A 16,331-nucleotide genomic window follows, 5' to 3' on the forward strand; every position below is an offset into this window, starting at 1 on the left:
AGCTGAAACAATCTCAGCTGTGTGAGAGAATGGATTGAAAGGCCAGGAACTAGAACTGATGGAGGTCATCGGATTCGTGTTCAGCTGGGGTTTTCTGTAAGAGAAAAAACCCCTATATTCTCTTCCATCCATACCGATTTGCTTTAAATCCATCTCAACGTTGTCACTCATTCTTCGTCTTGGCCTTCCTACAGGTCTCTTACCATCAGGTTTTCTAACAAGAATCCTGTAAACTCCTCTTTCCTCTCCCATTCGTGCCACATGGCCTGCCCACCTAAGTTTTCTTGATTTCATTATTCTAATAATATCTGGACATGAATACAAATTATGTAGTTCTAAATTATGTAACCTTCTCCACTCACCTGTCTCCTCATCCCTTTTAGGTCCAAAGATTTTCCTAAGGATCTTATTTTCAAATACTCTCAATTTATGTTCCTCTTTCAATGTAAGGGACCAAGTTTAACACCCATATAATACTACGGGCAAAATTACTATTTTGTATATTTTAACTTTTAGTTTTTTAGATATTAAACGAGAAGACAAAAGTTTATGAAGAGAGAAGTAACATGCATTTCCTGAATTAAGCCTACTTTTCATTTCCTCTTTAATATAATTTTCATTTGTTAATATTACTCCCAAGTATTTGAATTTGGAAACTGGTTCAAACGAGTTGTTATCAATAATTAGATTTTGATTATTACCTAACACTTGGTTTCGGCCTGTAAGCATATATTTAGTTTTCTCTTTGTTAACTTCCAAACCTATCTCTTTAGCAGTTTTGAAAAATATTTTAGCATTATTCTTCATTGTATTTATATCATCCCCTAATAAGTCTACATCGTCTGCATATGGTAACAACTGAGTCATACCATTTAATTTTAGTCCTTCGTTAGTTTCTTTTACCTTCCTAACAGCATGTTCTAAGGCAAAATTAAAGAGCAATGGAGATAATGCATCTCCTTGTTTTAACCCATCATGAATTGTAAATTTGTCAGACAAATTAATACCCACACGAATTTTAATTTCTGTTTCTTAATAAGTATATTTATATTGGAAAATCATGTAGCAATTTAAGCTAAGAGATTACTGTTATTTTTATGTTATTATGTTTGTATTAACAAAAAACGAACAATAAACGAGTTCTATAACAGTAACATTTAAAGTTTGTAAAAATAACGAAGTTATTTTTCGTAAAAAAAAAGTGTGTGTATATATCACTATGTCATTCCATTGTTGGAGGAAAATGGAAAATATGGGGAGCAAAGTACTAGGATGCGGGGGGGGGGGGGGAATAGGGGCACCAAAAATCCATCTCGTCCAGTTGAAAATTTTATCTTGAGTCGGTAATCGAACCCAGGACGCTCACACCAAAGGGGTTTATCCAGAATTTTCATTTGAGAGGTGTACGTTTGTGTTTAGGCCGGTGTAAAGGTGTTTTTATAACCAAAATGATTATAAATTGAACCTCTGTGGAAAAAAATAGGGGTGTTGAGGAAATTTTGGGTGGTTGTTGAGGGTGTGTGGATATATCACTGGGTGGGAGATGTCTCATATGTCTGTGTGTCCAGCATAGGTAGTGAAGGGAATTTAGTTTTTCCTTGCGAGGGAATTTTCGATGTGAACTTTGTCCTGTCCACAGTGGAGAGAGAGTGGCCTTGAGAAGAGAAGCCTCACTCACTCGCCGCGATGCCTCCGTGTCTGGTGGTCGTGGCTATCGCTGCCTCCGTGGCTGTGGCTGCAGGCGACCTCCGCGTGCAGGTGTCCCAGGGCTCCCTGGAAGGGCGAAGGATGACCACGTGGGGCGGGAGGGACGTCCGGGGGTTCCTCGGGATCCCCTACGCGCAGCCCCCGATCGGGGAGCTCCGGTTCAAGGTAAGTGACCTCATGTTAATTACCAGCTGTTGGAAAGCACAAGAAATAACACAGTGTCAGTTGTTTACGAGGAAAAGTAACCAAGTTCCAGTCACTTAGTAGAAAAAGTATCTCAGTTTTGTTACTTAGTAGATAAAGTAACTTCAAAATTTTGGAAAAGTAACGTAGTTCAGAAGCATAATTACTAGGGCCTGGGACTTTTAAAACTGTAAAATATGTATGTAATTATGTCATATAAATTGGATAATAAGTCATGAAAAGTTACAAATATGTCAGAAAAATGCAGAAAAATTCCCAGTAAAGCCAAAAATATGCACAGCATTACTCTCGAATTTCTCCCATGCCCGATAGAGTAGAGTAGGGGCTGTAATGTACTGAATGTTATTTTTACTTTTGACTGATTTTTGTCAAAAGCGCAAAAGGCAAAGAAATGAGTACGAAACTTGTTTACTTCCCGTGCAACAATGAGAGAGAACATTTTTCCTCAATAATGTTTGCATGGCTATCAATTGTCGGCGGGATAAAAAAAAGTGAGGTATTGTTGTTCTGTACTAAGAAAAGACGACACCTTTCTTCCGGCCTTTCCATATCCTGCCATCGACAATATGAACTACCCGTTGTGCTGAAGCTACGAAGAAAAAATATGAAATAACCGATTATGTGCGAGAGAATTACGAAATTATACTGAAATATGTCTTATTACAACAAAATTTAAGAAATATGTTGTAAAAACGCAAAATTGGTGAAATATGTCAAAATATGCTTTGTCAAGTTTGTCTATTTCGACTAATTTTCATCAGATATGTAAAGATCTCACCCCAATATTAGATCCGAAGCCAAATGAAAAATATGTTATAACATAACGTCCCGGGCCCTAATAATAACTAACCCATCTACTGAAAAAAAAAAATAGTGGTGATAACTTTGTTACTAGAAAAAGTAACTGATTTACTTGTCAGTTATTTGAATCATTGTCATTCCAAAAGTTTTCGTAACTGCGATTCTTGTAGAAAGCACCATGTCCACAATTGGCATAATTCACTTCCATTGAGCCTTAAATAGCGACATCCGCTTAGACATTCATTTGCATGCACGGATATTTAACAGTCCCAAACACGCAGTAGTTACAAAGGGAATGTTTTATAAACAGGGTGGCCCAAAAAAGGTAACCCTTTTTTGGGCCACCATCACCTCTCCTCTGTTTTTATTTGTCTCTCTGCCCCTCCTTCCATTTTCCTTCTTGTTTCAAAGCACGATTTCTATTGCAGCCAAGGTTCTGTGGAAATGTCCCTTCATCAGTTTTAGCTTATCATCATCGTCGTCGCGATTAAAGTGGCAGTAAGGCGACTTAACAAACATCAAAGCGAACACAGAATATAACCTGTATTGAAACAGAGTCAAAAGTTATTTGCGTGTAGTATACTTTTTGATTCTTTCAAAATTATCGTAATAAAGAATCACCACAATAAAGTATGTGTTAATTTTGGTATAGTATTTTTCTGCTGGTAGTAACAGATAACGCAGATAGCAGGGCTGTGGTCGAATTATACATATTTATGTAATCTGGCCATTGCTCCATAGAGCTTGGAACTGTCAAATGCCTCTGGTTTCACGTCATCGGGAACGTAATACTGAGAAGGTTTATGTCAAATATAGGGATTACGGTCCGTTTCGCTTTATTGCGTTTTCACCTCCCCCAATACAATTTCGCGTGATTTATGTGACACTAACTTTCTAAGGCGAAACGGGACATCCCATTTCGCCTTCTCCTGTTTCACCTTACACACAAAAATTTCCCACCAGGGAATAATATCGACATGAAGGGTCATTATTAATAATGTATTATTAACCTAACCTAACCGACAGGACAATGGATGAATTACCCTTCATGTCGATAATATCCCTTGGTGGGAAATTTTTTGTGTGTAAGGCGAAACAGGATAAGGCTAAATGGAATGTCCCGTTTCGCCTTAGAAAGTTCGTGTCACATACATCATTTGAAATTCTATTGGGGGAAGTGAATTTGAATTTTGAAGTTGAATTTAAAATTTTGGGTGCGTCAGCACTTACGCTATTTTGCACCCGTCACATTATACAGGGGCCAGCCCCTTATCATTACAAATGACAACTCTAACGTTGCATAACTAAAAATATTAAAATCTTCTGACTTCTGTTAAAAGCTGAGGCTGTAAAGGAGCACTTTGCACAAATAAGGACAAAACAGAGGACAACACAAATAAAATTATACTGGCCATAGTGCCAGTCGCCAGAGCCTCGTCAGTCTACAGTCCAGGGTGTACTACGTGGAAGTGAGGTTGACTTTTGGGCCCCTACGTGGAAGGTACCCCTTGCACCCCTATTGGGGGAAGTGAAAACGCAATAAGGCGAAATGGGATAAGGCGAAACGAGAGGACCTCGTCATTATCATCAGCATTCTATCATCAATGGGATTTTTTGGAGTAGAAGTTAAATGATTTCATCTGTATGTTTAATTGAAACATTTGAATGTTGAATATAGAGCTGGTAGATTTGCTTTATTTTTTATATCTGAATATGCTAGTATTTTAGTTTAGCATTTCTAGCAATAGAGATAATTAGATGATTGCAGCAACAAAGTAGCCTATTACTAACAATAACATCCATAATTTTAAAAAAACACTAAGTTGCTGACCTTGGTCAGGAACTTAGTGTTTTTAATATGGAAACAAGGCTTAATTATATTACCATAATTTTAACAATAATTTAATGATGTGTATTTCTGTTCGTTTTCTGCCACTTTTGGCTAATCTCGACGATGATGATATAATGAAGGAGCGCTCACAGAGAACACCCGTGCCCAGGTCAAGATTTGAATCCGCAACCCTTGGCGTTGTAGCGCGCTGTGATAACCACATAATGGAAACATAATGCAAAGTTAATGTAAACGTGGTCTCTCTTTAATGTTTCACAAACTTAGCGTGTACCCTATGAGAATTTTGCCGGCTCCCGTGGCGGAGTGGTTAGCACATCGCGCTACGACGATAGGGGTCCCGGGTTCGAATCCTGGCCTGGGCATGGATGTTTGTGAGTGTCCATTCATCATTCATCCCCATCTTCGCAAATTTGCCTAAAGTGGCACAAGACGCGAAGTAAAATAAAGCAAATCAATCAACGTCTGACAATTTTGGGACGACAGTGGCGGATTACTGAAAGAAAGTAAGTACGTCGCAGAGGCTGCTGAAGAAAGTAACATTACTTGTCAAACAGACGCGTTTCCGGTATTTCAACCTGCAGACTTCTGGCACTGAAATTCCGTGCATTCCCCTGTACTGGGCGTTGCACCGTTTGATATCAATAGAAGCAGACAACAGAAGTTCTGTTGCTTTCTGTTGCCGCGTCCCAGTGGGTGTAAAGCTTAACATGCAACTTCCAGAGACTGAACATATAACTGCATGATGCCTTAGAAAGATCGTTTCGCGGGCTTACAGCAGGCGACAATATGGGGGGGTGTCTGCGAGAACCAATCAGGTCCGCGAATGAGCGAGCCCGGTTGCCACAGCTAGCTCGCTGCACCCTTCTGGAAGGGTGAATGACCTCTGCCTCTTGCTACCTCGGCCTGTTTGTTCGGCTGAGGAGCAGACGACACGAGAGTATCGGCAATAGTGTGCGAGCGACGTCTGCCGTTAGCCCGCGAAACGCTCTTTCTAAGGCCTCCTGCACTATAGTAACCTCGGTCCGGATTTCCAGAGAGTCTATGACACCTGATCCTCTGCGAGGTGAAAGCTCTCTCAAGCAGAGCGCCCTACTTCCAGGCTTGTCATCGAAGACGACGTGAAATTACATTAGCCACATCCACGATCGGGTGAACGCCCTATCCTCTGTTATGAAGCTCGTCTCACCTGAACCGTTGAAAAACTGCGAATCCATTATTTTGCAAAATATTGTTAATGCTGTTCCCTTGTTCAAGGATTCGTTTGTTTGTGATTCCACTTGTACTGTAGGCCCAGTCTCAAAATAGCCTCTTATCCCGTGTTGAAATCCCGACATGGATGTTCTTTGTGAGTGTTCCTTCATCAATATCATCACTCATCCTCATCTGCACGATTAGCCAAAAGGGGCAGAAAAGAGAAGTACAATAAACCATATGAATCAATCAAACTAGCCTATTTCTGCATAAAATATAAAAAGATAAAGAAATTTCCTATGCAACAGTGAAAGCAGACCATATGTATAGATTTAATTTTAAGCATATGTAAATTTTCAGATTTTGAAATATCGTAGAGCTTTTTGAAAAGGGGAGAAAATTCGAAAATAAGGTTGGCGTCGGCCAGAGGTCCAGCTGAGCCTCCAGCATAGGCGGAGTTCTGTAGGGGCCAGGGAGGGTCTGGCTCCCCCAATTTAAAAAAAGACTAAAAAATAAATAAAACATGATTAAGTTCAGTTACTACATTTTTATTATGAAGCTATACCGCAAATCTTGACATTTGGCACGATGGCATGTGCGATAATTGCGCCGCAATAGCAGGTCTTAGACGATGTGATTGATGTGTACAGTTTGAAGAAAGAGAAACGTAAAATGACTTTGTGTTGAGTCAACAGTTACTGCTGAGGTATCAAAAGAAATTTTCAATTTAATTTTTCTAAAATTTCTGAAGCTTACTATTTTACCGTAACTTTTTTTTAAAGTAATACGAGTATTGTATCAATAAAAAAATAATGAAATGCAAAATGCAATAGTCGTACTGTTTTTCTTCTTTTAAAACTGACAACCAATATACTAATTACTATTTGTTTACTTAAGCGAGGAAATTTAATATTTTCAAATCTAAAAGGCCTAAAACTCAGTGTTTTTAAGCTTTTCTTTTTTTAATTTCCGGGGGAAGGCCTCCGCACCCCTTATAAACTAGGGGATATTCAATAACCCTCAGGTACATCATATGCTTTTCCCAGGATCTGCCCCCCCAAAGCAAAAGCTCAAACTCCGCCCATGGCCTCCAGTTAATATCAACTCAGCATGTTGTTTAAATAATGTTGTAATTTTCTCCTCGATTTAGTAAACGTACACTAGTACTTGCTTCATCCAAGAACGTGCCATAAGCGGCTCACCGTGTATTTCCCCCCACGGGAGAAATATAGGAAGGCTAAAGTCCTTATGTACTTGGAGAAGCTCAAAAACTCTGCTATCGCTTTACAAACAGTGTCAGTAACCTCCACAGACGATAAGAAGCTGTTTTGACGGGAACTACCTTAACACACACTCTTGGGGGTCGCTCGCGGTGGGTCAGGTCAAGGAGGGCCATTTCAGCCCCCTTAGAAAAGCTGCTCCTGCATAGCTAATATACCGGTCTCCGTGGCAGAGTGGTTAGCACATCACGTTACGAGCCAGGGGTCCCGGGTTTGAATATCGGTCTGGGCATGGATGTTGGTGAGTGTCCATTCATCAATTTCATCATATCACTCATACCCATCTTCGCAAATTAGCCAACACTGGCACAAAAAGCTAAGCAAATCAAACCAAATCAATGAACAATAAGCATCGCTAATATTGCCTCCCCAATGGCACAGTTAGTAGTGTCGTCGCCTTGTAATCAAGGGGTTCCGGGTTCGATACCGGTGAAGGCACAAGTGGTTCGGAGTCCACTTTAAACTGTAGGTTCAGTCGCAATTAGCCTTACTGTTCATAAAGTGGACATAAAATACCAACTCAATCATTCAAGCACCGCTTATAAATGCAGAATTGTGTGTAGAAACAAAATCCATTGTTTGTTAGGACTAGATCTAGTCACCGGTCGTTATTTAATCTAGAGCGATATCGGTCTCATGATATCCACCAAAAGTTGTCGTTTCAAAAAATAAATATCTCTTGCTTACTATGTTGTCTGAAAGGACGGCGGATCCTAACGCACACCACAGTATCTTAAAATTCCGAAATGAAGAAAGGTTGATTGACATTACTTCGCATTTCTACCACTTTTGGCTAATCTCGAAGATCGCGATAAGATAAAATGGATGAACGGACAATCACAAACACACATGAACAGCACACAACACAGGTCGCACGGAGGATTATATTGGCTGTAAGTGGAGATAAAAGACCCTTGTTATTCTGCATTTGGGTGCAAGCGGGAAAGTCACCCCTAAAACCCGAACTGAAATCGAGATCTCCACACCTCTAGGTTTGTGGGAGGGTGACTGCCTGTCGGGAGACAGGCCAAGGCCCTTCGAGGGCTGTCGAGAATGGGGTTATAGTTTCTTTACTACTTTATACACATCTTCTTCAGCGAAAAACTTTCAAAGAGTACGAAATTTTTTCAAGAAATGTACGTTATGCAACTTCTCACTTTTTGGAATTTTGAAAATTCATGGAACCATTTGGTACTTAAATTTTAGTTTGTCGAACCGCTTAACTTTTCTTCTTTGGTCATTTTGTTGTGATAGTCATGAGCTGTGGTGTATTTCTGTTGTTGACCACCAAATTTGAAACGAACAATGAATGAAAAATGTTCAAACATGCAAAGCCCATGGAAAAATATGAGCTTCCTCTCCCCAAATGAAATTGTCAATACGCCACTGTCAATCGTAAGGAAAGTAATTTTACAATTAGTATTATCTGGTTACATTTCAACGGGAGGCGTTTTCTAAACGTAATCCTCTGTACAGGTATGAAGACGCCTCGACCACTGACCTAGAAACCGGTTGTGGTGTTGGCAGACAATGCGTACAGGGGGACGAGACTAGTTGGGAGCAAGTAGGCCGTCGACCCCAGGCAGTGCAGCCTTTGATATCAAGAAGCTCAAACCAGAGTGGGAAGATCCCGAAGCAGCAATGAATTGCTAAACGTTTCTTTTTCTTGCGGGTGGAGAAAGTCCTGATGGCCTTGCAATACAAGTCGAACGGAAATCCATTAATAGGCGTGTCATATACATACATCAAGTCCCACTAGTGGAAGTAATAATAATAGCAGTTACTTTTTCATTAGGGATTTTAACTGTAACTAGCTGCATTTAAAAGTTAACTGTAATTGTGACAGAATTACTCTTTTGCAATAGAAGTAACGTTTCAAGTAACAGCAACTATAACTGAATTATTTTTTCAAATCAGTAACTGTCGCTGTAACCCAGTAGTTACTTTTAAAACGTTACTCTCCGAACACTAAATAATAATAAATATATTTCTAGTGACCAAACTTCTTAATTATTCAACATTTCTTCAATACATTTTGCATGTGTGTTTTCAAGAGTTATTATTAGGATAATAAAATGTAATATGAATATTTCTATGATTCATATAACTTAATAACACATACATTTCATCATTAAACATCATTTCTTATCTTCCTTTGTATGTTTATTTTTCTAATTCCGAAATATTAATTGTTTTCTGCCGAGGGGCTTGTCATTCCTTGCAACCTCCATGCTGTTCGATCTTCACCTCTTCTCCTTGTAGCAGCATACGACCCATTTATTTTTATGTCAATCATTTGGAATCTTCTTCCTCACCGGATTTTCTTTCCCTCAACCATTTCTCCAATAGCGTCCCTTAATATACAGTTTCTTCTCGTCCACTAGCCCAATTTCGTTCTCTATTCATGATTATCTACAGCATTGATCTCTTTCCCCAAGTCCTTCTAGCACTGTTTCATTTCTCACTTTTTCTGTCCATTTCACCTGTTCCATAGCAACATTTCTAGAACTTCCAGTCTAATGTTTCTTGTGAAAACATTCTCTCGTTACTTTGTTGAACATGGCAGTTAATTGCTGTGACTTGCAGCCTGTAAATTACAGAAAACAATATTATTTGTAATAAAATTATGCTACAATTTTACCATTCAAATTACATGAACTTTTTCCAGATATTTCAAGTGTTGGCCCGCTCATGGCCGCGTGCACCAACGCCGATTTCGAAGTTCAGATGAACGGGATCCATTTTAATCCACTCTAAATGAACTTGGTTTAAAGATTTGCATTGCACCAACGAAAAACGACGTTCAGGAGATTCCGTTCAACTGATCCGAGATTAATTTGTAAGGCCATACCTGATTAGTTGCCTAAAACAAATGACAATCAAGAACCCCATAGAGTAATGTGATGTGTTAAAGTATCAACATGTAGGAGAAGAAGATAATTCGGGCTACAAACTTCTCTGAATTTGAGAGATGTACTAAACAACCTTGTCAAAATGTACAAGGATGTAGTGGAGTGTAAAAAAATAATAATAATAAAAAATAACTGACGGCACAACACAAAAGGAGAAGGAGAAAGCATGGAATCTTCTTCTACGGGACTTTAATGCCTTACAAAATGCATTCGATTTTGAGAGAAAAGCGTACGCTGAGAACCTCGCCCGCTCAAATAAAGATATATTATTATTATTTCTATTAATTCTGTACTGTGGTAAGTATTTGAATTTTTCATTTCTTAATTCTTATATATTTATATTGTCGTGTCGTGTAAATAGCCAGTAACATGTATTTTCGTAAATTTATACAATCATATTTTTAACACCATGTAGCAATATCGTAAACATTGCTGTGTTCTAATTTACCTTGCACGTAATATATGACATTTATGTATGTTTTGTGTTCTGGGATAGAAAGTACAGTATTTATAAACATTGCAACTTTGCACCACAGAACCACAAATTATTATTATTATTTTGGCAGTTTTTAGTTGACATAGTTCTCGAATTATTAGCATTGTACATCCAACATCTCTAGCGTTTGCACGCCCTCGATATCACTTTCCGCTCCTTTTATATTAAAAAACAACTGCCTGCAGTCAAAGCGTCAGTATCGTTAACCTGGATCACACACCAAAACGGTCGCGAATGACCGATCAGAAGATAAACTCGTTTTCATGTTCCTAGATCGCGATCAAGTATTGAACCGTCTTCGTGCAATGGTATTTTCCAGTGATCCTTTCCCGATCCGAGTTTAAAATTTAATCTTCGTTTGTGCACACGGCCATCAGCAGCGTATTTGTGATTTCATTTTGGGAAATAAGTTTCTTGGTTATGCAAATTTGTATATATGTTACCAGCCAGTAAATTAAAATATTGCCTTGCAGTAGTTGTATTGGTACTACTATAAACTCGAGAAAGGAAGAGCTTCTCTCCAGCAGATTTGCTATACTTAAAACAAGCTCAACATGCCCATATGAGTTTTTTGAGCAAGTGTGGAATCTTGTCTAATTCAAGATTTTTGTAAAAATGCCCTCGGGAATTTTTCAGAAAGGAAGAGCTCTTCAGATTGATTTGCACATACTTACAAAAGTTGCATCAGCCAGATTTTTATCCATAAATTTGTCAAAAATTGATATATTTTTGGCCACACCAGAAATTAAGCTTATACACATACATATTTACTTCAGGTTTAAGTTTAATTGGATACCATTCAATTTGCTTATCCAATATTAAAACAATGCAATATGCAGAGACCCTCTCTAGAATTGCTCCGTGCTTGCATGTTTCCTCTCTGTGTCAGTGTGTGGAATTCCCGAGACGGTAGTATTGATTTTTTTCCTCAGCGCCAGTATTTACAGAAATTCCCGATTATTGCATCAGCCAGTTATGTGAGAGTGACTGAGGGGAACAGATGTGTTGATACAGTGCTTCTCATACTTACAGGCCTGTTTGGTTTAATTGAACATTATAAAATCTGATATTTGTTGTAATCCACTCATATTTAGAGTCAAGCTTATATTTGTCCCAGCCTGTTATACAAAAATTAATACATAACAAGGTCACTGCCATTCTATACATGCATGTCTGTGCAGGCATTTGCGGAATGGCAGTGTGAATGAATATTCCACTTGTAAGCTATTGGCTTTACAACCTGTCATAATAAGCATAAAGATTAGATTTAAAACCCAGGAAATTTTATATAAATACCAAAGCCAAAAATATTAAGTGTATACACACCTACACATATACACACATATACAAAGCACAGTGCTGAACCCAACTGATATTTTTTATTCAGTATAAAGTTTTGAATTGAAACCCAGGAAATTGTATATAATAAACAACAGCAAAAATGCCGAATCAAAAATATTGTAATCAGTGCAATAAAAATATATTTAGCTCTAATTGGGCCAGACACCAAAAGATTTGTAATCCAGACAAATACAGAACTCCCACAAAAATTTGCCCCAAATGCAATAGAAAATATAACATGGAATATTTCACATATAAACATAAAGATACTTGCTCTGCATTGCCCTCTCAACCATCTACATCTGGTCTGAAAAGAAAGCACGAAGCACCTCTTAATGCCAGAGCAGCAAAACAGCCACGCTATGAACCCATCCGTAGCAGTTTTAATGGCCAATTAAGGGATCACCGGTTTGTATCAGAGCCAAGATGTGGCATTGAGAATTTCTTGAACAGTATAAATTCTGATCTGCAGGCAATTCTAAATGCACAAAATGGCTCTTATAAGCTCTCTCTCAAATTGTTTGTACAATATAAGAAACCAAATGGCACAAAATTTACACAGCCCCACATAACAGAAACTGTACCAGTATATTCAAATGCAAATTCGGACAAAATAATAAGCAGCTTGATAAATCAACTGAATATTAAACACTCTGAATTTGCGGCAAAAGAGTCCGGATGGAGCCTATGCGGTTCTTCACACAAGTTATATGTTAATATTTCTGAATTCACTCCATTACAAGGATCTACATATTTGCCATTACCTGCTAATATCAAAAACAAAAGAGCCGTAGTCAATATTGAAAATACCGACCAGAAATGCTTTTTGTGGTGTATATTAGCTGCTTTGTTTCCAGTTTCAAGGAATCCTGAGAGAATAAGTTATTACAAACAGCATGAACATGATTTTGACGATGTAATGGAGGGTTTAGAATATCCAATGTCAGTTCAGAATATTGATAAATTTGAAAAAAGGGCCAGGCACATCAATGGCAAACAATTATCTATTAATGTATTTACTTGTTCTACTGGCAATTGCTTGATAGATCCTCTCAGAATCAGTATATTTGATGATGAATCTGCAATTCCGATTGATCTGCTCTTAATTGAAAAGGATGGCACATATCATTACACTCTGATACACAATCTTGAAGCTTTGGTGAGAACACAACTAGACAAAACTCATACAATATTCAAGTTGTGCAGAAGATGTTTATCTGTATTTGATGGTAGAAAAATGGTGAAGGGGGTTCGGGAAGTGAATGCAGAAATTGCCAAAAACAAGTTAATTGAGCATCTGAAATACTGTGGCAACCATAAACCTGTTCATATGGTGATGCCCAATCCAAGTGAAAATTGCAAATTCAAAAAGTATGAAGCCTTGTTGGAACACCCAGCACATATTGTCTGTGATTTCGAATCGAACCTCAAACCTCTTGCATTCTGCAATCCAGATCCCGAAGAATCTGCAATTACACCATACCAGCTGCATGAACCTTCCAGCTTTTGTTATGTGGTTGTACAGGATGGTGTTGTTACTAAAAAAGATTCATACATGGGACCAGATGCCATCAAAATATTTGCACATAGAATAGAAAATGTGTGCCGTGACATAGCATATAACATCTTATTAAAATCAAAACCCATGTTGCCTTTAACAGAGGAACAGATTGAAGATTTCAACAATGCAGAAAAATGCCCGGTATGTGATTATAAATTTTCAGATACAAATATCAAGGTACATCACCATTCTCATACAGATGGTCGATATAAACAGGCCCTGTGTAATAGCTGTAATATTAAGATCAAGAGACCAAGATTTGTCCCCATATTTTGCCATGGAGCATCCAATTATGATTTCCATCATCTGATCAGGTACGAGGGGTTTGACAAGCAGAATTTAAATATTTTAGCTGAAAATGATGAAAAATATATATCTATTAGCAAGATAATTAAAGTTGATGGTGCTCCTATTCACATAAGATTTCTTGATTCTTACAGATTTTTATCTGCTGGCCTGGCCACACTGGCCTCTCAATTATCTGATGAACAATTCAAAATCACACGTGCATTGTTTCCAAATCAGGACCTGAAATTAATTAGGCGGAAGGGTGTATATCCATATGACTATGTTACAGATTTTTCTAAATTTGATGAGTGTTCCCTGCCACCACAAGAAGAGTTTTACAGCAAAATCAGAGGATCTGGAATCACTGATGAAGATTATCACCATGCTCAGTTGATGTGGAACAATTTAAAATGCCAGACATTTGGTGATTATCACATGGCATATTTGAAACTTGATGTCACCCTCTTAGCTGATATATTGCAGGCATTCAGAAAATCTTCAATGCAAAATTATGGACTGGATCCAATATATTTTTACAGTGCCCCGGGCCTAGCATGGGCTGCAACGTTTTTCAACACCAAAAAGCAATTGGATCTGATCCAAGATCAAGATATGTATCTGTTTATGGAGAAATGTATAAGAGGGGGGATGGTGCAATGTTCCCAGAGATATGCCAGAGCAAATAACAAGTATATGCCTGATTATGATCCAGCACGGCCATCAAATTATATAACGTATGTAGATGCAAACAACCTCTATGGTCACGCCATGATGCAAAAACTGCCATATGCAGAGCTTGAATGGGTTGAAAATTTCAATATTGAGGATCTTAAGGATTTTGATGACAGTGACAGTGGCCTCATCTTAGAGGTTGATCTGACAATTCCAGATCATTTGCACAACAAATTTTCTGATCTGTCCCCAATTCCTGAGGTTAAGTGCTCACCTGGCTCTAAACAGAAGAAGCTCATGATGACTCTGGAGCCGAAACAAGGCCATGTCATATATTACAAAAACCTCCAGTTCCTGATGAAACATGGTGTTCAAGTAACCAAAGTTAGAAAAGTTTTGAGGTTCAGGCACTCAGAATGGTTGAAACCATACATTGATACAAACACGGAGCTTCGAACATCTGCAAAGAGTCAATTTGATAAGGGCTTGTTTAAATTGATGGTGAATTCAGTGTATGGCAAAACTATTGAAAATGTCAGAAAACATACCGATGTTAAAATAATTACTGACCCCAGCCGGAGCAAAAAATTGGTTGCAAAGCCCAACTTCAATTACAGAAGAATTTATGATGAGCACATGGCACTTTTCAACATGATGAAAACAAAGATCAAATTTGATAAACCTATTTATGTAGGGGCTGTGATATTGGAATTGTCCAAATTACACATGTTAATATTGTATTATGATGTGCTGAAACCTTTTTATGGTGATCGTGTAAAATTATTGTACATGGACACGGATAGTTTTATTCTTGATATTCAGACAGAAGATGTTTATCAAGATATAGCACAGCCTGAATTGTTTCAATACTTTGATACCAGTGAACATACAAAGATTCAACACCACCACAACAAAAAGGTGCCTGGCAAGTTAAAAGATGAGACACTTGGTGATGTTATTGTGGAATTTGCTGGGTTAAGTGCCAAGGTGTACAGTTTTAAAACATGTAGTGCTGTTGTCAAAAAGGCCAAGGGCGTTGGCAGAGTTACTGTGGAAAAAGATCTTGAATTTGAAGATTATAAAAATTGCATCAAATCCCAGAATTCAATCAGAACATCAGAAAATAGAATTCAGAGTGAGGATCACTTGCTGACTAGCAATATTGTAAGAAAAGTGGCCCTGGACCCACATGATGATAAGAGATGCATTTTATCATGTGGCATACATACTTTACCATGGGGTCATTGTGATTTGAAAAATGGGAATCAATGCCCAAACACAGAGCATGATTTGAAATAAATAAACATGCCTATGAACTTATTTGGGTTCAAAAAACAGGCTATTATGGAGCTGCCGACACCACAAGCCTCTCCTGATATGCTGTCTAAACTGAGTGGCTTGTTAATTATTCATCTGAACAGCATACTTACAGATGTTGATGAAAAAACGGGCAAAACATTGTACATATTTAACAATAATTTAAATCATTACCAATTACCTGTAGGTGGTCAATTGCAATTTATTACAACCCCTGAGGGTGAAGTCAAGATTTCAGTAGGGAGAAATATTTATAGAATTAAACACTCAAACATGATTTCTGGCACTGTATATACTGTTTCTGCTGGTGACTGCTTATATATTGAGGTCCCTGGATCCTATGACAAGCTTATACCCTTTTTTATAGAATTAAGAATCAGATACTCTATAATAAATAACCATTAAAACAAAATGCCTAACGATATATTTGGCCATACAAGGCATGAAGATCACAGTGATGAGATTTTGATGCTTGATGTCAGAGTCAAGAAATTAAGAAGTGATTTACAAGCTTTACAAACCACACTCAATGCCAGTCTTCAACTAGAAATTACAAATTTGCAATCACAATGCATGGACCCTCTTCTTAAAATTGATTCTGAACTCAAATTGTTGCTTCAGAAATATACTGATCTGGCAACATTAGATAATTTTCAAAGTTTAGAAGAAGCTGTAGCAGCTCTTCAAGCCAAATTTAAGACCCAGGCCA

The 16,331-nt window shown here is 38.0% G+C and overlaps 1 protein-coding gene and 1 long non-coding RNA gene across 2 annotated transcripts in view; one reads left to right on the top strand and one right to left on the bottom strand.

The window, feature by feature from the left end:
- Window positions 1–1,689: 1,689 nt before the first annotated feature.
- LOC145981597 (juvenile hormone esterase-like) overlaps window positions 1,690–16,331 on the top strand; it is a 53,260-nt gene continuing 38,618 nt past the window's right edge. The window contains exon 1 of the mRNA XM_083114960.1: window positions 1,690–1,872. Coding sequence (XP_082971086.1) covers window positions 1,789–1,872 — 84 coding nt within the window. The 5' untranslated portion in view covers window positions 1,690–1,788. The remainder of the gene's footprint in view (window positions 1,873–16,331) is intronic.
- The window catches only part of LOC145981598 (uncharacterized), a 104,490-nt gene continuing 97,377 nt past the window's right edge, over window positions 9,219–16,331 (bottom strand). Inside the window, exon 3 of the long non-coding RNA XR_014440974.1 lies at window positions 9,219–9,622. This is a non-coding gene — a long non-coding RNA (uncharacterized LOC145981598). The remainder of the gene's footprint in view (window positions 9,623–16,331) is intronic.

Source organism: Lepisma saccharinum, chromosome 29 (genome assembly GCF_977018435.1).
Source record: "Lepisma saccharinum chromosome 29, izLepSacc3.1, whole genome shotgun sequence".
Classification (NCBI taxonomy): Eukaryota; Metazoa; Arthropoda; class Insecta; order Zygentoma; family Lepismatidae; genus Lepisma; species Lepisma saccharinum.